Genomic DNA, 24,602 nt, shown 5'->3' on the forward strand with positions numbered 1-24,602 from the left:
TTGCTGGGTTAATGACAGGATATGAAAAAGAAGCAGGAAATCAGCACCCACGAGCCTGCTAATCTACTGTTGAAACCTAAACGGATTTTGATAATGTCAAGCCCAATGAGGATGCAAGAGATTCACAAGGGAGCCAGCTGCCAGAGAATGGTTGCTCTGGAGGAATTCAGACAAGGAGCCTCAGGGGCTTGGTTTGTACAGCAGTGGGAGCCCTGTTCTTTTACTAGACCCAACTTCAGGACACCACCTTCTGTAAATTAGCTGCTACCATCAGCGAGTACAGGCTGCCTTTTCAGTATTCACACCTCCTCCTAGGATTTCATGTGCTCCCCTTCTTCATTTCCAATCCACTAAAGGAGGAAGTACATTGGGTGATGAAGTACAGGTTTTTCAGCCAGACACAGTGGGTTTAAATTCTGTCTCTGGTTCTTCCTTGCTGTGGACCTCTAGCAATTTGCTTAACCTCTCTGGGTCTCCATTCTTCTTTATAGTAACTATCTCATAGGGTGGGAGTAACAAATGGAAGTATACAAAGGGCTTTGTACAGAGCCTGGCACATAATAATAATAGCAAAATATATGCTAGTTAGCTTCATTTAATTAAATAAAAAAATGAAGAGCTATATGGGAAAGCACCTGGCTTTCTTTTTAGAGTAAAGGATTTTCCTTTTTTAAAAATTTATTTGAGAGAGAGAGAGAGAGAGAGACAGAGAGAGACAGAGAGAGAGAGAGAATGAATGAATGAATGAATGTGTGTGCGTGTGAGCAGAGTATCTTATGGGAAGGGGCAGAGAGAGAGGGAGAGAGAATCCTAAGCAGGTCATCCTGGAGCCTGTTGCGGGGCTCGATCTCAGAACTGTGAGATCATGACCTGAACGCAAATCAAGAGTCAGACAGTAAACCAACTGACCACCTAGGGGCCCCTAGAGTAAAAGATTTTCTAAAAGAAAAAGAAAAAAAAAACATTGCATGGATATGTGATATATATGTTTAAGTATATGTGTATATCTATGTTTATATATTTGTATATCTACCAATCAAGAGACAGTGCCTAATTCTTCTGGAATAGACTTAACTATGGGAACAAGTGTAAAATTGTTGGTTGGGATCTGTTCCCACTACTGATTTTTGGTGGGACTTTCCAGAGCTGGTATGATTACTTTACTGATAAACCTGTTTTATTGAGTAGCCCTGAAATGAAGGTCCAGGTCAGCTGCACCTTCACACTGATGCTGTCTTTTCCTTTACATCCAGCCTTCACTCCTACCATCAAATAAGTAGACTCTTTCTCTGAGTGTTCATAGCATTTAGTCTTAAGTCTACTGCAGGGTCCAGCACCTGTTGTTAGGTCCTATAATTGATTTTGCTTGCCTTCGTAAGTCTCTCATATTAGACACTGCACTCCCTGAGGTCAGATAGAGGTGCAAATGCATCTTTGGGTTCTATAAGGTTTGCACCTGGCAAACCATGGATGATTTATAAATGCTTGCTGAACTGAATCAAGTTTTACCTGCCCAGCTGCTGGGGTGTTTTAACATAACCCCTGTGACCACCAGGTAAAAATGAGTGCCTTAAAGTAGATTTACTTTGAAAAGTTGCATGTAAACTGACTCCCCCCCCCCCCCCAGTAAAACCAAAAGCTTGAAAGCTTTATGGGGAAATTTACTATTTAAAGGAACCTTCACTGAGAATCCTCTTCAAAAATCATGAATAAACTCTTAATGTACCTTCTGTATAAAACCTTATAGATAAATAAGCAAACCAGGGAGACTGGAATATGGTGGAAAGGTTGTTAGATAACAACCAAAAGCGAAGGGTCTTATTCCTGATTATTTAACCTTGGACCTTTTGCGGAAAGAAACAGGGGTGTAAATGAACTGTTTGTTTGAACTCCCTCCTTGCTACTAAGCAGCTGACTAGTTTGAGGCAGTTCTAGCTCTCAAAGTCTCCGTGTCCTTATCTACATGAGAGAGGTTTGGACTCAGAGTATCTTATGGGACATTACACTGTAGTCTACTGTGTTCTAACAGAGAGAGCTAGGGGGTGAGGAGGGGTGAGTCATCTCTGGATATATGCTACAAAGAGTGTGTGTGGTGTGTGTGTGTGTGTGTGTGTGTGTGTGTGTGTGTGGTCCGCAGAAGGGAGGAGAGGTTATCCGATTTCACTTTTAACAAATTCAATTCGTTTAACATAAGTTACAATTACTATTAAAAGCTAGTGACTACTTTCAAAGTAAATTCTCCAGATAATGGCAACTGAATTCTGCTTTTGCAAAGTGGAGTTTTCAATACTTTTATATAAAAAAAATCTTCATTTTGAAATAATTTCAGATTTACAGTAACATTTTTAGAAAACAGTACAAAGAATTCCTGCATATCATTCACCCAGATTCCATAAATTTAATACATATTTGTTCTATCATTCTTTCTTTTCTCTATTTTTTTTCTGAAGAATGGAGAATAAGTTAGATAGGTTGTTCCTTTTACCTCTTGATTCTTCTATGTGTTTTTCCTAAAAACAAAGGCATTCTTTTTCAGAGCCACTGTACAGTTATCAAAAACAGTAAATCAACATTGATACAATGTATTTCTAACTTAAAGATCTGATTCAAATTTGCCAGTTGTTACACAACATTCTTTGTAACAGAGGAAAAAAAAGCTTTTATACATAATTAAAAAACATCTTTAAATTGAGTGTGCAGGGGAGCCTGGGTGGCTTAGTTGGTTAAGCGTCTGACTTCAGCTCAGGTCATGATCTCACAGTCCGTGAGTTCGAGCCCCGTGTCGGGCTCTGTGCTGACAGCTCAGAGCCTGGCAGAGCCTGGAATCTGCTTCGGATTCTGTGTGTCCCTCTCTCTCTGACCTGCCCCCATTCATGCTCTGTCTCTCTCTGTCTCAAAAATAAAACGTTAAAAAAATAAAATAAATTGAGTGTGCAAAACTTCTGTAATGTTAAAAACAATAAAAAAGGAAGAAAATGTTATGCAAACATTGCCTTGAAAGACATAAATAGGAAAGCTGTCATTTGTAAACTGCTGAAACCAGTGTGGGGAACCATCTCAGTAGCTCTGTTCCTAGAGGTCAAGTCCCTGGGCGAGGTCAAGTCCCTGGGCTGGTGTCCAACAGGAGTGAAGATCTGTGTTGCTCCTGAAGGTCAAGGAGGTCAGCACCCTGAGTCAGGCTCCCAGTCCCACCAAGGAGGATCTAAATCTGGGCTCCCCCTGGCCCTGCTTGTGTTCTAGGACCCCAACATGGTTAATTCCTAATGAGGTGCCACTGAGAGACAGACAACAAGGAAGCAAAGTAATCACACTTTCTATCCTTTACTGAGAAGATCTGAGACCTCAGGAGGCATGTTGGACAGTGAAGCTGTCAGCCCTGGGTTTGAATCCCAGCTCTGACAACTACTAGCTGTTGCTTTTGGGCTGTCTCAGGAGGCATGTTGGACAGTGAAGCTGTCAGCCCTGGGTTTGAATCCCAGCTCTGACAACTACTAGCTGTTGCCTTTGGGCTAACCACTCCCTTTCTCTGGGTTTGTCTACTCATCTGTATAATGGGGTGGTTTCTGAGGATTAACCAGGGTAACATATGTAGTACCCAATCTGTGGCACTTCTACATCTTTCTACCCAGGTGTTGTGCTACCCAAACACAGCCATAACTATTTTTCCCAGATTTAGAGTATAAATTTATGATGGTATAGTTAAAATATAGGCTGCCCAGCATAGTATAATGAACTAGTGTAGGTAACAATGAGATAAAGGGCCACGGGTTGGGATAGGACTCAGTGAAGCAGGAAGTCATTTTCTAGAGCAGCTGAAATCAATATTCAATGAGTGATCAATATGTCTATAGATAAGGAGGGACCAGTCACGTGAAGGAAGGTGCTAAAAGCAGAAAAAACAAAGTCACAAGATCGAGTTCCAAATTGCCCATGTTGCTGTATACTCTAGCTGCTTTTCAGGTGGACAACTCTCTGGAGCCTACTTTATCAAAAAGCTGCCAGATTTTATTTAACAATGACTAACAAGTGTCCCAAGCAATGTTGTGCAGATCATTCATTCATACTTGATGCAACAAATATTTGTCAAGCATCTATGATAGCGCTAGGTAATTTTTGCTCAACATCAAACGTTGGGATGCACATCATACCCCCAGTATCCCTCATCCAGGCAGCAGGGCATGGTCCCAGGGACTCAGTGTGGGCTTCAGTTGGTGGCATCAGGAGAAGATTTAAACAGCCATCCCATAATCATTCAGTGAAAGACTGGCCACCACCCTTGGGTTCTGGGTAGTGACTGAGCATCATGTCCTGGCAAGGAGCACTGAGTCCCACCCACATTTCCCTGAGCTGCGGCTTCTATGTCAAACTTTCCTCCCTATCTATGAGATGCAGGACCAAAAGTGGAGATGATGATCATTTTGCCCTAAAAAGCAGATGCTTCATGATGGTTCTGGCTGATTCATCTCCAGCTTAAAGATGAGATTTCTTGGATTTTTGAGGCAACACTCTAATGATCGATTTTATAGGACAGTCCACCTCTATAACTCCACGGAAGAGTGCTCATGTAAATGTGAAGCTATTGCCTATTTCAGAAACACGTACCTAAAATTCCAACCAGTTAAATAAGACTGATGTCGAGCAAAACGACAGCCTTCCATAGCCACATTAGGAGCTAATCATTTCAGAAAATGTTGCCATAATTCATTTATGGAAACAGCGAGACTATTCCCCAAACAAGTGATAACGGGAATGGACTCATAGTCATAGCCGGGAAATGAAACCTCATATTAATACTTCCTAAACTTAACCGAACTCCAGAGGCACCTCAGCATAAATCTGCCTTACAGATTATTCTGCCTCACATATTTTTATCTATTGCAAATAAAGTTGAATTCAGATTATTGCTTCAGTCATTACACCTCGTTTCCATTTATTTGGGAATCAGAACAACCATCTGAAGCTTCTGTTTAACCAAGAGATAGGCAAAGAGATTCTCCTAAGGACATTAGATTCACTGCCTTACACTACAGCTCCTCTGAATCAGCCCATCAGCCTTCACCCTGCTGCTGGCTGGCTATTCTTCAGGAATAGATTTCTATCCTCAGTGTTCACTGCTCCCATGATGTATTCACAACATCACACAGCAATAATGATTTTTATAAAATCCTTCAGCAGTTGGGACTACATGTGGCCTTTACATCTTTTGAAACCCAATTTGTCACCTTAGATAAAAATGGCCAACTCTTTGCCACTAGGGGAATTAACAGACATTTATTTATCTGACCATTCAGGTGAGCATGATTCTGCATTAGTATGTAGTTCAGTTTATTAGTGTTATTTATAGCAGCTAAAATTTACTGAGTGGTTACTGCTGGCCATGCCATCTCCTGATATGTTTGTGACTTTTCTGGTTTTCAGATTAGAGAACCATGAAAATACAGTGACTTGCTTAAGGTCACACAGCTCTTAAGTGGTAGAACTGGGATCCAAAGTACGAACGCTTCGAGAACCCACATTTCTAATCACCCCGCTGACTGCTTTTCAGACATTGGCCTAAATACAAGACATACAAAGAGGTGTGTATCCCAACAGGTGGCAGGGACCACCCTCTGGATGTACAAGTCAACTCTGAAAGGGAAACGTGCCAACACAAGTGAGGATAAATGCACTAGGGAGGGAGATAGATTATTGTGCTATTAATACCCATGTCAACCCAAAATGATGTCAGGTACAACAGAAATTAGACAACTTAGAACGGGGTTGTGGGTAGCAATCAGAAGCTAAAATCAGCAATATGAAGCACGTAAGCAGTACTCACATGTAACAAAGGGAGAATAAGATGGCCTCCAAACTGAGAGGAGTTGTTACATTGGTATGTAGGCTATTGGTATATTTGCCAGTAGACGTGCAGTATTGTAATGGTTGGCTCAAACATAACCACCCCTTGCCCTTCTGGGAACTTCACTGACTTTGAAAAAGCCCCATGTAGAGAAGTGATCATTTTGAAACCCTGGGCTGTGTTCATTGAGAGGCTGACAAGAGCCAGAGGAAGAATTATCAACCTCCCTGCTAATCTGGCTCCTAGTACCATGCATTAAGCCAACTAGTAAAAATCATTATGAAGTTTTTGCTGAAAGGGCAAGTGTAGAAAAACATGTTTCTAAACAGAATAACAGTCTTTGCCATTTTTTTCCAACTTGCATACCATCTGGAAATTCTGATTTTTTTTTTTCAAAGGGTAGGAAAGAAATGTGCTCCAGGCACAAATAAATGTTTACAGCTGAGTTATAAACCGAGAATGGTGGGGCTTAAAACAGACAGTCTGGCAGTGATGGAACTCAAGCTGCAGTGAGACAAATAATGCTGTGGGGAACGGGCCAGCTTGTTTTGCACATTGGCCCTTGTGAATGGGAAGTCTTGCTTCCCACTGACCTCATCAAGCAAATGTTTGGGAAGAAGTCTCCACATCTGGGTTGGTTCTAATTCTTAGAAGGCAAAGGGAAAAGATGAAGCAGAACGACTCTCTATCTTGATATTCTGAAGGCAGCCTTCACCTTTGGAAACTACAATACCTCATAAGAAGTGTCAGCCCGTGGATGCTTGTTAAATGGAGTAACTGAGAGATGGCATGATGATGTCAGTGACAACTAATATTCCCGGATCTCTTATTAACTGCCTGATGCCACACACCATGTTTTACAAGCACTGTCTCCTTTATACTGGATGCCAAGTGTGAGGAGTTCCATTTTACGGATGAGGAATTGGTGGCTGAGGGAGGACAAATGACCTGCTTATGTTCAAGCAGCTAAGTGATGGAGCTGACAGTTGTAACCAGCTGGACCAACTTTAGAGTCATATGTTACACAGAATCTGTCGATGCAATGTTACCCAAAATATGCCCAACCCTTGGTCAAGACGGAAAGACTCATCTATTGGGAGTTTGGTCTCTTCTGCCTCATCTCCTATAATTTATAGTTGCAGAACAGTCCAATGAGAGCAGACATAGGTTTGCAAATGATACAGAGTAGTAGGCAAACTTCCATAATGGGTCAGGTAACAAATATTTTATGCTTTAGTGGGCCATCTCATCTGTGTTGCATCTACTCAGCTCCATTGTTGTAGTGCAAAAGCAGCCGCAGGCAATGAATGAATATGGCTGTGCTCCAATAAAACTTTATTTGCAAAAACACATGGCTGGCCTGATTTGGTTCATGAGATGTTATTTGCTGACCTCTGATATAGAGGACACCTTGACTTTAAAATGAGTGATAGGTTTTGAGAATGATCCATGAAATTCTACTTGGGAGTTTATTCTTTCTTAAGATCAGTGCACAAATTGGCTACATGTGATGTGCCCTTTAAAAGCTCTTGTATTCTTTGCCTCTGGGCCTAGCCAATCAAACTGGATTCCCTTATGTTATCTGACCAGGTCAGAACACTGTATTGAATCTTCGTTCTCAAGGCTTATCTAATCCCAGATCTATAGAAAAAGTGCTCTGTGCTCTTGTAATGAAGATGTATGAGTTCATTCCTTTTAACATAGAAATACACTCGAGATGGTGAGTGATTCTGGCAGTCTGTGGGCTCCCTTTTCTTGATGTGAAACCCAACAACCAAACCAACCACATTAAGGTTTAATTGAAAGAGAGAATGGAGAAAAAATAAACCATGAACAACAACAAATGGAAAAGGGAAGACAAAGCCCAAAGAACATACTCTCCTAACTAATTAATCAAGTGCTTTGTTTCCACTAACATATCAGAGAGTGTAGGCTGCCCTGTCTATTAGACTCCTTTCCAAATCTGAGCAATGTAAACACTCCTAAAGACCAAGTAATGAAATCTCTATCGATGTGCCATCTTAGATGGAACTCACATACCCTTGTTTTGCTTACATTTTAATTTGCTTCTGCTGGATACTTACCCAGTAATTGCTTAATAAGATTAACCTCCCTGGCAATGTGTGGTGTATCTTGATTAAAACATTATCAGAGTGAAGGATTATCGTATACCACAAAAAAATGGAGGGGGTGTTATTTAATTAACTTATTGCCAATATATCTTGATTGTCTCTTTGAAACACTGGAAAACTAGTCGATGGGAATTGATTCAGGTTATCTAAATGTATAGAATTAGGGAGTGGGGAGGAGGGAGGTCACTAGGTAAAGAAATTGAAACCTGAGGTTCACTTTTTCAAAAAGACATAGGTGGTTGTGAGAAAGCCAAAATCTTTCTAGTTATTTTTTTAGACCAAACTTTACAACAGCTTGAGAGATCTGCTGTCTTCGGTCATAAGAAGAGTACTCTTTGGTGTTCAGAAAGGAGATGTTCCCAGTTTTCGTTCAGCTTTATTTTAAATTCTCACACTTTTTCATAAGAGTCCTATTGACAGAATTCATTGGACAACAATTTGGCAACCATTTTACTATCTTGTAAACTCATTTGGAAAATAACTGGTGATGTTACAGGACTTAAAAAAGCATGTTGCATCTGAGGGGGAAAATTCTGGTCTTTCCAAAGGCACTGTGGAAAGTGTTTCTTCATTTAATTGAGAGACACTGTACTCTTAGTTAGGACTTGTTCTCTTCAGGGAATCTTCAGTTCTGCTGATATGGGATGTTCAAGTGGGGGTGGGAGTTGGAAACAAAACTTAATCACAAATGCGCAGAGTGGCTGACCTTAACTTATGGAAGTTAGTGCCAATCTGTGAGTCTCTTCGGTAAAGGATGCTATTTAAGAAGCATTTGCATGTAACTTCAGAATGTATACATACCAAATATATACCTGTGCCCCATGAGCGAATATGCATATTCACTCTCAAATGTGTGTTCTGCATTCTTCTCAAGGGGCAGGGTGCTGCTGACTTGTAGATTAAAGGGAGCTTAGGGATCAGAAGCAGCAGAGACCCCCTAAAGCGTTTCTCCAAGAGCAGCACCATGGACCTCTTGGGCAGGATCATTCTTCGTTGTAGGGGCTGTCCTTTTACTTAACGGCATCTCAGCCTCTCTCTGCTAAATGCCAGTTGCAACTCCTCTAACTGTGACAACAAAGAAGTCTTCAGACACTTGCCCAATGTCCCCTGGGGGCCAAAAATGCCCCACAGAGAAACACCGTCATAAAGGAAACAGGAGCTGTGGATGGTGTCAAACACTGGAGGGAATGGACCAACAAATCTGGCTTCAGGCTTTTTGGTCAGTTAAGGCAGAACATGATCCGTTAAGGCAAGATATACTTTCCATTTTTAGATCTAGTTTTAGTTACCTGCTAATGGAAAGCATATAATTTCATCCTCAGATAAAACTTTTTCATGCTTACTTAAAGGTAATTTAGCGTTATGATTAGGATGGATGAGTAGAGCGATTCTTGAAGATGGGATACAAAGAAAGACAAAAAAGTTACACTCAATGCCATTAGGACAACTCCAGGGAGAACAATTTAAGCAACATTAACATCTCAGTATGACTAACGTGCATCTCTAAGGGAAGATGAATTCTGGAATCTTCTCTGTGGGAAATGATGGTGCTGAGGAATACCCCAACAACTTGCCCAAAGATGCACAGAGCACAGACTTGAGTTTAAGTCTGTACCTGCCTACGTGTTTGATTGGGGAAAGTTTCCAAAACACCCTGGGCTTGGTTTCCCTGAGACGATACCCTTCCTTTTAGAGCTGTTGAAACTAGGCAATGCTTAGCTTGGTGCACACCAGGTGTCCAGTAAACGTTATTTCCTTTCTTGTCTCTGAACTATCTCTGCGGGGTATTTTAAGAAACATGGGGGTAAACTGTGCTAGGTAAACTGTTCTGATGTGCTAGGAGGCAGAGTGGAAGAGTCTGTGTTTGGAGAAGCCCTTCCACACCATCTCTCCTGTTTGTGATTTCCATCCTGACTCAAGCACACCCCACAGTCTGCCATCGGCTGCTGTTGTTTTTTTTTTTAATTGCCCCCTGTCTCTACCTCCTCACAGTCCTGTTTTTTCTCTTCCTTCTTAGCACCTTGTTAGCACCTATTTTTTTTTTTTTTCCTGCAAGAATACAGTTGCCTGATTGCTTCAATAAACATCTCCATTGTCCCCTTTACTGTTCTGAGGAGAGAAGCTTTGTTCCCTGAGTTGTCAAAACTCTGTTCTATTCTCTCCCAAAGCAGAACAGCTCAGAATCTTTCTCTTTCCTGCCAGGCAGCCCTTCCTCCCTGGGGAGGCTGCCTCTCTCCTCTGGGGAGTGGGCTGTGGTCTAGCGGCACGCACAGCCTGCTGCTCTCGGCTTTCTTGATTAGGCAGGACTTTCTCCTGCTGCTGCTGTTGCCTCTCCAGCTGCTGCTGTTGCTGCTGCTTCTGCTCGGGCCTTGGGAGGCTTTCAAGTGGCTCCAGATAGCAGAGGTATGCACATTGGTCTGGGAAGGCGGGGTGCCAACTCTCAGTGGCTCCAGCCAAACGCAGCTAACAGACAGGAACAGCAAACAGCTTTTAACAGGGGCACCTACGAAAGGCAATGGTTTTGCACCCCCCCCCCCAATTTCTTTTCCTTTTTGTGTACCTTCCAAGATTTGGATTAGAAAACCTAAACCGGTTGGCGGGAGCTCTGAATTTCCCTGTGACCTCAAGAGGGCAAGCAGCAGCTGTAACCTCACCTTTGCCTCCAGATGGCATTGTTGCCACATCATCGCTTCCTGGTAGGCCGGTCCTTATCCCATTGTTAAAGGTGTGTCCATCTGCCGGCTGCAGTTGCCAATTGAGTCCGAGCAGATGCATTGCTGCAGGAGAGACAAAGTAATGAAAATATGAATAGATAATTCAGCAATGCAAATGTCAAGGGGGGAGGGCCAGGTGCCTCTTCCAAGCAATTGCCTTTTAAGGAAGCTGCACTTCAAAAAACAAAAAAACCCAAAAACAACATCAACAAAAAAACCCCAGCTTACCCCAGGCCTCAGGGATTAGCTAAATACAGAAAGGGAGGAGATCCGGGTGATTAGGTCTCCTCTCCCTGTGCTGCTGTTCACCACCTTTGGTGAGAGGATCGCCAAGGTGGGGAGAAGAGGAGGGGGAATCAGAGTTCAGGCCTCTCTACCATGGAGGAGAAAATGTCTCTCTGGAATCGCTGTAAAGAATACTGCTCCATCACATCCAACCTCTCCCACACTGTGGATGCAGCTGTTTTTAGACTGAGGGTCCAAGGGCGTTGACAAGGATAATTTCCCCCAAACTACTCAAAACAGTCAGTGTCGAAACAAGGCTCCCCAGATGGGATGGTCTGCTGCTGAGACTGTAGTTGCACTAAAACAGCAATGCAGCAAGTATTGCTCACAGCTGGACTGGCCCCTGTAAGCTCACCATTCTAGTTCAAGCTCTCAAACTGCCTTTCCTTTCCACCTCTCTTCCTGCTAAGTGGGTACCTTTCAGCCCACTGTAGAAAAAGCTCAGGGGTGGTTGTAGAGTGGGGTCCTTTCACAAAAATACTGTGATGATTCCCTCTCACACCCTGCACCCGCACCCACGCTTTCCCACGGGGACAGAGGGAGCCGGAGTGCCAAGGTGCTATCTTTGCTAATGAGACAAACATGTTTGTAGGACTCTTGCTTTATTTCCACGTGTACTGCAAACCTTCAACACAAACTTCCTTCCTTCCCTCCTGTCTTTCTTGTCACCCTGTGCCAGCTCACCACTTCCCAGGTGGTTTCTCAAGCTCAAATCACCCCATCTTCCATGGTTCTGGGGGAGTTGTTTTTGCTACGTGGAATGAAAGGCAAATCCCAAACACCTGTATTCTTTCAGTCCCCATCTAAGAAATGCTTCATTTGCAGATAAATAAGGAGTACACTCCCCTGCATACTGCCCATTCAAACAATAACCACACTGTGTCTGTCTGGCATTTCAACCGGACATAGGTTGATGCTGTTGCTAGGGTTCCAGCACTGCAGGAGAGAAAGGGCTGTTGACAGGGAAAGGTTCAGGGCATGATGTGGGATGGGAGAAACAATTAACCACAGGAAACGCAATTAACAATGCTTAGGAAATTGTTCACACGGCAATTAATTCTGGATGCCTACCACCACTTAAAGTCAGGCTGCATTCTATTAAGGTTAAAAACCTATCTTCAAACAATACAGCTCAGATTGATGGCCGCAGATTAATGTGCCAAGGTGTCCCTGTGTGTATATCTGCTTTTTAATTTAATTTTATTTTTTTGCACACTTCCCCATTTCAGAGCCATGTTTTTTTCCCCCTATACATTACTTTGAAGTGTAAGGCAACTCTTTGAGATGATAAATACTAATAAGAATAAGTGACATTTACTATACACTTTCTGTCAAGGTAACACCTAATTTTCTCCTGCAGTTTATCCGTTATATGTAGGTCACTCACTTGAAGAGACCGGATTCTATTGCCTCAAATAATGACATATTTTCACTGTACAGAGGTCAGGAAATGAGAACTAATCGTGGCTGCTTCGAGATAACGATAGCTTCTGATTTGTAATTACCAGGTGAAAGGGAGCCAAGGAATTATCTATTTTAAAATGATTCCCTTTTTTTTTTTTTTTTTAAATGCCGCTCTTGGGTCTTGGGACTTGCCTTGAGCCTGCTTGCTGCTGCAGTGGAGGTGTGGTTCCCTCATGAAGGGTCTCCCTGCGTTTTAAGATATACATAGACCAGTACTGCAGGTGCAGCTGGGCTCAGGCCTAACAAAGCTTTGAGTTTCTCATCTAGAGAAGGAAGCTGTGGGTCTATCAGGCAAGAATGCCAATCTGCCCAACGCCCCATCAGTGTGAGTCTCTTTTCAAAGCTGTTCCCCTCTTTGGAAACCCAGTCTTGGCACTCCAAGATGAGGAACATACTGCAACCATCAACTTCAACTTCGAGAGAACAGCAAGCAGACAATACCCTAATCTTCTTGTGCATAAGGAGGGCATTCATGAAACTAAGTTCTGTTTGCAGAAACGCTCACCCCTCCCTTTTTGTTTCGGGTTACATAGCATCTTTTTATTAAAAAAAAAAAAAGAAAAGTATTCTGAAAACAAGAAGATGAGAGATGGGGTGAGAAGGGTTAGGGTCAGAGGAGACAAGTAACTGCTCAGACAACTCCCAGAAGTGAAAAGAAAATAAGAAAGTGAGATGAAGACAGGCAAAGGGGAAGAGCCAAATCTGCTGAGTGTAAGCTCTGTCATCCCAGCAGAAGCGAGGCAAAAAAATGAAACTCAAGTTTGGGCATATTTTCTGTTGTTGAACTGAACGTTAAGCAAATAAGTGAGAATTATATCAGGGGTATAACCACCTTCTTTTGTTTTTTGGGAGGGACGCTGAAATAGGCTTTTGTTTGTACTTTTTTTTTTTTTTTTTTTTTTTTTTTTTTTTTTCTTGGTCAGCCATTCCTTCTCTCTTACTTGAGTAAGAAAATGAGAGTATCTTTCTGGCCTATGGGGATGGACTAAAGTGTCCTTAGGATAAAGAAGACCCAGGAGAGCTGTGAAGTAAATGAGTTTCCTGACTAATGAGAACTCTGTTTCTTATTCTGCTACTGATTTGCTATATGGCTGGGGCTGAGAAATCCGTGTCTCCATCAATCTCTCCCTTCACCTTCTGAAAATATTTCCCTTTACAGGTAGAATAATGGCTGCTGAGGGCTTGAGAGAGGTCAAGTGTCCACAACATCCTCGAAGATCTAGCAGAATGTCTTGAATATAGAAGGCGTTCCATCCATAAATGTTTACCAGAATAGATAATGACATATGGAGTTAGATATGAGGGGCTGGATTGTAGGACATTATACTCTCACAAATCAAACATATGTAATAGAGAGGCGTGAAGGGTGGACTACAACAGCGCTGGCAGCAATAGGGACAAGACTACAAAGAGAAGCTATTTTGGGTACTAGTGTTATCAGTACCTGCTGCCAGTCCTTGAACCCCTTCTATGGCCAGCACTTTAGGAGCCATTCTACAGGTATTACCTTAAGATGTATGACTCGCATCTCTGGTTGGTACTATCCCCATCCCCATTTCATAGACAAAGAAACTACTGACTATGAAGTTTGATCACTGGGGGATTTCACAATCAGAGGAAGATAACAGTGGAAGTGGTTATCTGCTTCATATTTCATAGTGATTTGGGTACAAATTCTGGTTTGCAATGGGATCTCAGCAAACCTGGTCTTTTGCTCGAAACTCATGATAATCTCACTGTGGTTGACGAATGACCATTTTCCATATTCAGCACCTCTTCCTGAAGGGGTGATATCTCCTGTCTTGTTGAATTCAGATATGGCCACATGACCTGGCAGCACACACTTTGTATACCTTTTTTCCTTCTGCCACATGGTCAACTTGGGTCTTGAACGATAACATGGCTCAGACCCATGGCTGATGAGTGGGAGAATACAGAATGAATGAATGAATAAACTGTTACTGTTATAAACTGCTGAGAGTTTGGGGTTCTTTGTTTTAACAGCATGCCTGAGACTTCCCTAACTGATAGGTTCGCTTACAGCAGCCCCAACTCTTCCATGGGGCATACGTTCTAAGACTTGCCCTCCTGGTGGATGCCTTAAACTGCAGAATAGTACTGAACCCTATGTACACTATGCTTTTTCCTGTACATATATGCGTATGATAAAGTTAAACTTATAAATAAGGCACAGTAAGAGATTACAACAATGACTAATAACAAAATAATTATAAAAATGTACTCTAATAAAATTTATGTGAACGTGGTCTCCCTCTTTCTCAAAGTATCTTCATCTTGTGATGCTGTGAGACAATAAAATGTCTATGTGAAAAGATGAAGTGAGGGGAATAATGCAGGCATTGTGACCACAGTGTTAGGCTCCTGCTGACCATCTGACCATATGTCAGAAGGAGGATGGTCTGCTTACTGTGGTTGACCATGGGTAACTGAGCCTCAGAAGGCAAAACTGAAGATAAGGGGAGCTGCCATGTAAGTAAACTAAGATACTCCATTTTTATACAACAGGGCTCTGTGCATTCCTTAAAGTTATTTATTTATTGAGTCAGGATCCTTTCTAAAACCCAGCCAGGAAAAGTTAGGACTACTACATACTTAAGGCCACCAACCACAAAAATAGCTCTTTAAATATTGTCATAGTATATCCAGCTGTGATGCACTCTAATTTGGACTTAGAAAGTCTCAAGACTTTGTGTGAACACTGGCATCATCAACTTACATTTTCTCCAACAAGACATCCTGGATGCAGCGGGGTGGTCCCCTCTCTCACTCTCCACAAATGCTCTAGCAGCTCATCCCAAAAGGTCCTGTTCAGACCATCCTAGGGTCAGAAGTGAAATGAGTTTGGGAGGTCCTCTCTCCCTAATGTGACTCACCCCTGTCGGCAGCCAAAATGCACAATTTATCATGACTTGACAGGCTCTGCTCCAGGGAGACCCTCAGATGGAACAGTGGGGCTCCATGGGTCAGCAAGGATGGAACAGGGAAAGGTTCCAAGTGGAAGTTCATGTAATCCAGGTGGCAGCTGGGAAATCAGCCACTAAAAACACAATAAGCAGCCAAACTCTGAAAGTATCTCCCTGGCTAATTGGAGAAAACTTTCACCAAGAGCTGAAAGTGAACCAAAGCAGGATGAATAGACCACACACAGATTCCAGATTTCAGCAAGAATAATAAACAGACCTACTTGGAGTTAGGGTGATAGTTCCTTAGCGGAGTTGCCTGTTTTTGTGCCACATGGGCTCTAAAAGAAATACTCAGAGGTAACCAAGTGAAGATTAAGGGAGAGGGGTTGGTTGCAGGTAACAGAATTCCCCAGCAACTGCAAGGACAGGAGATGTAGGCCTTGAAAAGTGGCAGCATGGAATGGGGGTTGTCTGAAATAGTAATTAGGGTATGTGTGGGTCCTGCTGGGTGCCACTTAGAACTTTCCATGTTCATTGGCTGGCAGAGGATCAACCTGACAAGAGAGTCAATCAATATGTCAGCAGCGCTTCTCAGAGAGCTGCTCAGCCTCTGCTTGTCAAGGAGGGCAAACACGGGGGCCACGGATGCTCTGTGTTTGCTGAGCAGGCCTCCAGGAGCAGGGGGTATCTTTAAAGATCAGGCTTGTCGATACATAACCGGAGGAAGAGATTGGGCTTTCCCTTTGAAAATGGAAGGCTTGAGGCCAAGCAGAGCTTAGGAAGTGGGAGGAGGGAGGCTTGCCTGCTGGGTCCTATAGCTCAGCATGTGGTCAGATTCACAAGGGCCTTAGAGATGATGGCAAAGCTCTTTCAGAGACCAGGTAGGCTGGGACTCCCTGCCCCCCCCCCCCCCCCCAACCGCATCAGCCAATTTAGTCAACAATGCCAGGACTCCTGTGGGAAGTGTAGCCAATTCCCCAAGTGCCACTGCTGAGAGGAGAGAACCACAGCAGAATAATCAGGGCTCAAATGCACAAACACTAACCCTGAACTTGCACAGGGAATCTGCAAAAGCACTTTTGTAAGCTGTAGTCAAAATTAACACATGCAGATGAGCCTGCTCCATGAGGATGTTGACAATTAACAATTATTTTGGCAATGCACCAGGTACTGGGCTAATTATGTTAACTGCATCATTTTATTCATTACTTATCATTCAGCAAATATTTATGGAGCACCTACTGTGTGTTAGGTGTGTTCTAGGCTCCAGGAATAAAGAAGTTGACAGAAGGAGTTCCTTGCTCTCATGGAACATACATTCTAGCGGGATACATAGAAACTAAATACACACAAATGAAAAGTAGAGGATGAATAGGGTTGGAGATGCCAGGGCCTGGGGGTGAGTAATTCAGTTTTTTGTTCAGATGTAGACCAGTCAAGGATGGTGTCCGATAGGTAACATTTGAGCCAAAGCCCAAAGGGAGTGAAAAAGCAATTCATGCTGACATCTGGGGGAGCTTTGAGGTTGGAGTGGGGTCAGTGGGAGAAGAGAGTGCAAGGTGGTGGGGAAGGTGGGTGGTAGGGAGTGGGTGCCCTTGGAGAGACTTTGCCATGTATCTAAGTGAGATCAGATGAACACCGGAAGATTCTAAAGAGTGTGAAAGTCTATTTATTTCCATTCTCACTCAGTGACATGGTAGTGTAGTCTACCTCTTCTAGATAAGGAAATTGAAGCTTAGGGAGGGTAAGTCACACGCCTAAGATCACACAGCCAGTAACCAGTAACCAGGAAGTCTGGAAGTTAAACCCAGACACATGTAACTGCAGAGTCAGAGCTCTCAACCCCCACACTGCCCTGCTACTGACTTATTCAACGTCCTCAATAGAGGCCATTAGGCCCCTAATTCTCTAAGTGAACCGCTACTTAGTCAAGACTGAACAGGGCAATGGGCTACAGAATTACTTACTAAATACTGTCAAGGCTCACTCAGCAACAGACACCTCCCTTTGTAGGCAGTGGTTAGTCCTCTGATAAATCTGTCCTTGGTCAGCGACCAGCTTGCTACTTAACTGAAAGGAATCGCGATTGTCAATAGAAAATAAATCTGTTTGGCAACCTCAGTTCTCAGTCAGGCAGGCTAGCAATCAATATGCTTGGTGACTTTTTCCTTGGTCAGTTTGCTTATCATCCTTTGGGGACCTTGAATACGGTGCCCTTTTTTCAGAGAGGAGGGGGGCCACTGCAGTGGATTAATGGTATCCTTTTTAGGAACACTGTCGTGCCTAAATTACCTTCTGCCTAAAAGAAGAGATACAAACAAAGCCACGTGGGATAACATTCACGGAAGTGCCTTAAGTCTTAAAGGAGTTTAAAAAATTTAAATATAAAGGAGTTAAAAAAAATCCCTTTCAAACTGCCTTGGTGGAATGATTTCTCTTATTCCACCCCTCCCCCTGCCCCCACTGTATTGCAATACACTGAATGGAATGAATTTTCAAAGCACTGCAGGGAAGTTATGCCCACAAATCCCTTTACTAGTAATGGGATTTGTGTACCTATCTCCCAAGAATGCTCTGAAAAGTTACTTGTCTGTGTCTAACTTCCAGCTTGCAGCTTCCAAAATGGTTGCAAAGTTTCTGGCCCAGGAATGACACAGAAGAGGAAGAATGAGGCCCAGATAGGATACCAGAATCCTGACAGGACCAGCGGAAATGAGAGGGGGCTTTGGAGAAATGCACCTGAATTCACACCTCTATCTGCACTCTCTTATCTTCCAGCCGTGGTGCTAAAACAGGGATTTTGTCTCTGCCTTCCTAATGCTTGTCCCTTGCAAAGGCAGGGAGGCTTTCTGTCCCCTCCTGCACGTCTGCCAAGAGAACAAGGTGACAGTTGCGTGAGGCAGCTCTGAGACCAGGGAGCAGCGTGTTCTGGAGACAAGAAGAATCCACATGGAGGGAACCAGCGCATTAATCTATTTTCATGACAGGCTCAGGATAGTACAGCAAGTGGGAAGTGGTATGAGATTAATCAATTCCTGTGTTTGGAGGAAACAAATGGGACCCCTTGCAGCTTCAGGATGCATGGGGCCCCCAAGCTGGTGTGACTCCTACCCCTCGAGTCCCCTTACACCTGCCACTGTGCGCTGCAGGTGGTAACTCTGGACACTGTCGGGGTGTGGTGTCTGGTGTGCTCAGGTGACCTCTAACAAGGCCCTTTGCTCTCAGCATCACCAGGCGGATCAATATGTAAGACAGACACACATGCTCACAGCTACTGTCTTTTCCTCGTGCACAGTCTCCAGGAACGTACCCTGGAGGATTGGCGATGCTGGCCAGGCGTCCCATTGTCCACTGAGCCAGCTTATCCTCAGGCAGATAAACACATGCCTGGAGCCATTCGCCACACAGGGTATCATTTCCCACCCAGACGACTCCTTTCCCGCCGCTATTTTTCCCAGGAAAGAAATAAAATAAAAGCCTTTCTTTCTCTAAGAAAGGACCCATGTGATCAACATACCTTTAGAGAATGATAATATCAGTAGGTTTTATTCAGCAAATAAATCATGGTCTCGGATTTTAAGAGCTTTTGTGATAGCAAAACACATCCCCGCAATCCACACGCATACACCTAAACGCATCTTTCTTCTCCCTCAGAAGCTTGTCATTCAGTGTTGACAACCCAAACAATATTTGTCTTTCTTTAAAGAACAGCACCCGGCAGCCCTGTTAAAGAGGGGGCCGGACCACAAGACTACTTACTACAAAGGAAAGGTGATGCAGGCTGCACGCGGCATGCGGCCACCAGACTCATAGGAAGCAGACATTATGAATGTTTTAGAGGATAAGATGTCATATTGATTGGTAGATGTGCAGTGTATGCTGGAACAAAGAGGGGGAACTCTCCCGTGGAAAGTAGGCTTCGCAAGAAGCCATGGTGAGGGGCGTCAGGGAGGTGGCAGTTGGGGCATTGGCCATATTCCTAGGGCACGTTTCTTCCCTCGGCTGCAGCAAAGGAAGAAATGAAGGATCTGGTCTTGCTTCCCTTCCGAGTCCCAGGCCCCCCCCCCCCCCCCATCAAACTGCTTCCAATGAACCCTCTGATCGAACTGTGGAGGCTACAGTCAAGCAGCCAGAAACGAATAGCAAAGCCAGGGGTGCCTTAGGAATGGGGTAAAGGAGGAACCATCCCCCTATCCCGGGTCTTTGAGACTCATTCCTGTCAGGGTTTAAATCCCCGTTCCGCTACTCATAAGCAGATGACCTTGTGCAAACTAATTGACCTCTCTGAGCTTCACTTTTCTTAGCTAGAAGAAAAAGTTAGCATTTTTATAAAGTACTGACTCAGTGCCTAACATCGTGTTAAGAGCTTTATATGCATTATCTTATTTACCCTTTACAAGAAGTCTAAAGTAGGTACTATTATTCTTCCCATTTTACAGATGAGAGATGGGAGGCAGTATTGGAAATTTACCCATACAGACACGGCTGCTAGGTGGGGCAGGTGTTTATAGAACCAAGTGTGCACTTTCGGCCACAAAGGGAAGAGGGTGATCAAACTGACCTTACGATGTGGTGTTAGTATAAAGGAGGCAGGAATCTGTGAGTATCGAACACAGAGAAGGCACTCAAGAAATGTGTCTTACTTTTTGCTGTATCTTGGATCATTTTGCCATTACAACGAGACCCATTGTAACTAATGTTTAAATGAGCTCTTGATGTGTGCCAGGCGCAAATTTTATCAAGTGTGTGTAATATTTTCCCATTTTGCAGATGAAGACATTGAGGCTCAGAGAGCTGGAGTAACATGCAGCTGCTAAGTGGTAGAAAGGTGTGACTTGAACCTGGGCCATGACACCTAACACCTGAGCATCGCATCATTCCAGCTCACAGCAGGACAAATATCAGCTCCAGGCACCAGGAAAGACTAGGGATGTTTATTCATCTAGATACTCTTCTCGCATTTGCCTAATCCCCTTTCTGAGAAACCTCTTTGGCTTTCTTTTCTGCATTATATCAGAAGGGCAGAGCCACCCAGCTCAAAGGTCACCTGGTCTGGTTCTTGTACAGATACTGACCTTGAGCCTCACGTAGGTGAAATGACTTGCCCAAGGTCATGATGACCAATGACTAGCTCAGCCAGGATTTGAAGCTTGGTCTCCTAACTTTTTGTCTGGTGCTCTCTCTACGGTCCTCTTCCATCTCTTTAAAGAACAAAGGATTCTGAGGCCTACGTGCAATGCAATGCCTTATCAGAGAACATGAGGGAACCTCAGTGAAGCCTCCTTCTCTCAGCCTTTTAAGATTTTTATTACTACTATTTGCAAGGTAAGGGATGAGCAAAAATAACCTGTTTATAAACTAGTCAACAAAATGGGTATCATGATCCTTCCCAATCCTAACTTCATTACATCGGGTTTCTATGACAAATTGCTTCTACTGCAGGAGCTCATTCACAATGAGAAACTAAAATCACCATTTTTCTAATTCTACCTGGTCCAAGGATGCCATGGTCGATACAGACACGGCTCCCTCCTGCACAGAAGCTGGGCAATATTTCAGGAGTGAGGAATGAGTTAGAGAAATAAGGATGCTGAGCAAATCCTGCATGTAATTCTCATGTCAATTTGGTCATTTGTTCAGCAAAGCCAAATTAGGCACACGGGGAGACTGCTAGTGTTCTTTTCAATGTTTAATTTCTGACATGGTTCTCTCAAGGATTTTTTTTTCTGACTCAGAAATAAAAAATCTTGTATGAGCAAATTGGGCTTGATCTTTCTCTTAACTGGTTTTTAGTTAAGTGGATTTTACATGCCTAACCTGAAACATTTTAGAGTTGATTCTAATGGAAAGAAACATTGCATTAAAAAATTAGTTCTTTCTCTCAGAGCCTGATGACACAGGAGGAAATAAAAACCCAGAAATCTGGTAGTCCTGGTCCTCTGATATGTTTAACATAACAGGGTCAGCTTCTTACTGAGAGAAAGATTATCTGGTAGAAGAAAAAAAGGATACTTTGTTTTTGGAATGCAAGCCACCTGTATTGTAAAAAAAAGAACTACATTTTCATCTTCAATTAGATAAATGACACAATTAGACTTATTTTGAGTTTGTGACAATTTACTTAATAGAACTAATTTCAGGGGTTTTATGTGACACTCAAGTCCCACACATTTCTTTCCTGCTAAAGGTACACATTTCTCTCAACAGGTAGCAACATGGTAACTACTGTGGCACTTTTGGCTTATACAAAGCACTGTGATGACAGCAGAAAGACACTCCACATTGTTCATTATTAACCGCCCTCCCCTCTTTGGCTTGTGCTCCACTCCTCCCCCCGCCCCCAAACAATCTCTAAAAGATCCCAATTCTGGTATAATCCAATTCACCTCCAGGTGGGGGTTGGTGTCTTCTCTGATCCCAGCCAGGGAAGAGAGATTCTCCCTGTCCTGCATGTTCAGAGCTCAAGAAAGTGAACCTGTTTGTGAAATCCTGCCACTCGTTTTTTTACTACTTAGTTCTTTTAGACTTAAGTTTCTAAATTGTGTCCCTTCTGGTCTTATCTGGTTTCAGCTAATCTTTACTTTAATACAGGACACTAATGAGGTAGGTATTTTATTATCCCTATTTGTCAGATAAAGCAACTGAGGCTTGTTGCAGATACAGAACACGCCCAAGGTGGAGAGTTGCCAGTTGTTGTTTTTAAAACTGTTAAATCTGGCATCGCAATCCCATAGTTAGGACTAATTCTCAGAAACCTCACTGTCCTTCTGCAGCCCCAGGAATAACCTCCTAACTAGTGTCCCCAGATCCTCTGAGCTTCGCTCCAGAACTGTCAGAAAGAAATGCCCAGGGGAACCAGAGTTGGGTCTAACCTCTGAACTTCTCTGGTTCTCTACCCAGAATGTTATTTGCATTCTGCTTCTGGTCCAACACAAACAGAATGCAAGCCACATATGTCATTTAAAATTTTCTAGTAATCACATTAGTAAGTAAAAACAAATTTAATACTATATTTTTTAACCCTATATCCAAAATATTATCAGTTCAGTATGCATTCAACATAACAACCATTAATGAGGTATTATACACTTTTTTTGCACTATGTCTCCCAAATCTGGTGTTTTACCCTTAGAGCTTATCTCAATACAGACGCTAAATTTTCAGTGGTTAAAGTGAAACATGGTCCTTCCAAAACAATAAAAGTATGTTAAATAGATAAATGTTTTCTACTGCGTCAGTTTTAAAATTTAAATCAATTACAGTGAAAATAAAGTGAAAGATCAGTTCTTTAGTCACACTGACCAAGTTTCAAGTACTCAGTAGCCATATGTGGCTGCTAGACAGAGTAGTTCTAGACTACAATGGCTTTGCAGGGTTCTCCTAGGCTCCTCTCCTCTGTGCTTGCAGGATATTTTGTACCCACATCTATCACAGCATTTATGGCCTTATTTTGCCTGTGTTTATCTTTGAGAGAGAGAAAGAGAGTCAGAGAAAGAGAGAGAGAGAGAGAGAGAGAGAGAGAGAGAGAGAGAGAGAGAGAGTGTGTGTGTGTGTGTGCGCGCGTGTGCCAGGTGGGGTGGGAGGGACAGAGAGTAAGGGGGCAGAGGATCCCAAGCAGGCTCTGTGCTGACAGCAGAGAGCCCAGTGCGGGGCTTGAACTCACGAACCATGAGATCATGACCTGAGCTGGTTGGATACTCAACCGACTGAGCCACTCAGGCCCTCAGCGTTTATGACTTTAAATGGTAATTACTTACTTACTGATCATCCTACCTGCTCCCTGCTGGGAGCACCTTCATGGGGGAGAGTGAGTCTTCATCTCCCTTTTTTTGAATTTGCCCCAGCAAGTGGCATCAGGCCTAAACACAATGGCATTCAATAAATATTTCCTAAATGAAAGAATGGTTTGGAATTGAGTTTAAAAACTCCTAATTAGTTGGGTCTTATGGTGTGCCAGGCTAAGAGCAATAACGGTAATAGTAATAAGCGATTTGTATGGAATTCTGACGTTGTGCCAGGTTCTCAATTCCTACCTGCTTTAGAGACATTTCTCTTGATCACTACCCCCTGCCCCCAGGCACCTTTGAGGGCGGAACCATTATTCCCATTTTCCAGATGAGAAAACGGAGGCTTAGAGAGATTAAATAATGTGCCCACTCCCACACAGCTGCTAAGTGCCAGAGCCAGACATGTGCAGAAGCATCTTCACCCCTTGGCAGGGCTTCCCTCACCTCAGTCTTCAATGACCATGGTCATGACTTTTACTAAAGCCGAGAGCCACTTGTACTGGCACATCCTTGCCACATTTAAAAAGCAGTCCCCCTTTTTAAAACTCTAATCCATTCAGCCTCATCCCAAAATAGTATCTGTGAAATAAAACGCTTGCTGTATTAGTTATAAGGCTTTGTGATACATTCAAGTAAACATAACTATTGAAGTAAAACAACATGGCCACAGGGGCGCCTGGGTGGCTCAGTCGGTTAAGCGTCCAACTTCAGCTCAGGTCACGATCTCACACTCCGTGAGTTCGAGCCCCGCGTCGGGCTCTGGGCTGATGGCTCAGAGCCTGGAGCCTGTTTCCGATTCTGTGTCTCCCTCTCTCTCTGCCCCTTCCCCATTCATGCTCTGTCTCTCTCTGTCTCAAAAATAAAAAAAAAACAAAACAAAAAAAAACCAAAACATTAAAAAAAACAACATGGCCACATACCACACAAGGTCATACCCTGTAGGTTCTACTAGTGGTATGCCTACCATACTTGGGGAAACGTGAACTTGTAACTTTTGTCTTTCTGTCCCCATAGGCCAAGCATTATTTCTGTGTTTTCTGCCCTCAGTGGCAGTCTAACAAGGGAGGAGCAGTAGAGGAACAGGCTGGAAGGAAGGTTTCCCCATGCCTACCTCATATTTCTAGTATAAAAGCAAAACACAAGACCTAACCTCCCACCCCTCCACCTTGTGGGTTTTTCTTCACTTCTTCAGGGCCAGAGGACAAACACTGCTTCAGGGAGCCTACATCCATGGAATCAGTCCTTCCTGCTGAGGGATTTCCTATCTTATTCTAGGTAATGCCAAGAGAGTCTGGAGTCTGTTAGAATCCAAGAGCCCCATCCTCCCCACCTGCCTTTTCCCCAGCCCTGTGGGGGGAGGGGCTCCATAGTCCATACCACCACAGTTGTGTTCTTGGGCATTGCCATTTCTACTTACTTCATAAATTCACCAGCGATCATTATACCTCAGATACTGC

At 43.3% G+C, this 24,602-nt stretch overlaps 1 protein-coding gene across 1 annotated transcript in view; it reads right to left on the reverse strand.

Annotated features, from left to right (window-relative positions):
* The window catches only part of TENM2 (teneurin transmembrane protein 2), a 380,391-nt gene that overhangs the window by 209,353 nt on the left and 146,436 nt on the right, over positions 1-24,602 (reverse strand). The window contains 1 exon segment of the mRNA XM_032593990.1: positions 10,626-10,748. Within this exon segment, the coding sequence (XP_032449881.1) occupies positions 10,626-10,748 (123 nt within the window).

This window comes from Lynx canadensis, chromosome A1, assembly GCF_007474595.2.
Source record: "Lynx canadensis isolate LIC74 chromosome A1, mLynCan4.pri.v2, whole genome shotgun sequence".
Taxonomy (NCBI): domain Eukaryota; kingdom Metazoa; phylum Chordata; class Mammalia; order Carnivora; family Felidae; genus Lynx; species Lynx canadensis.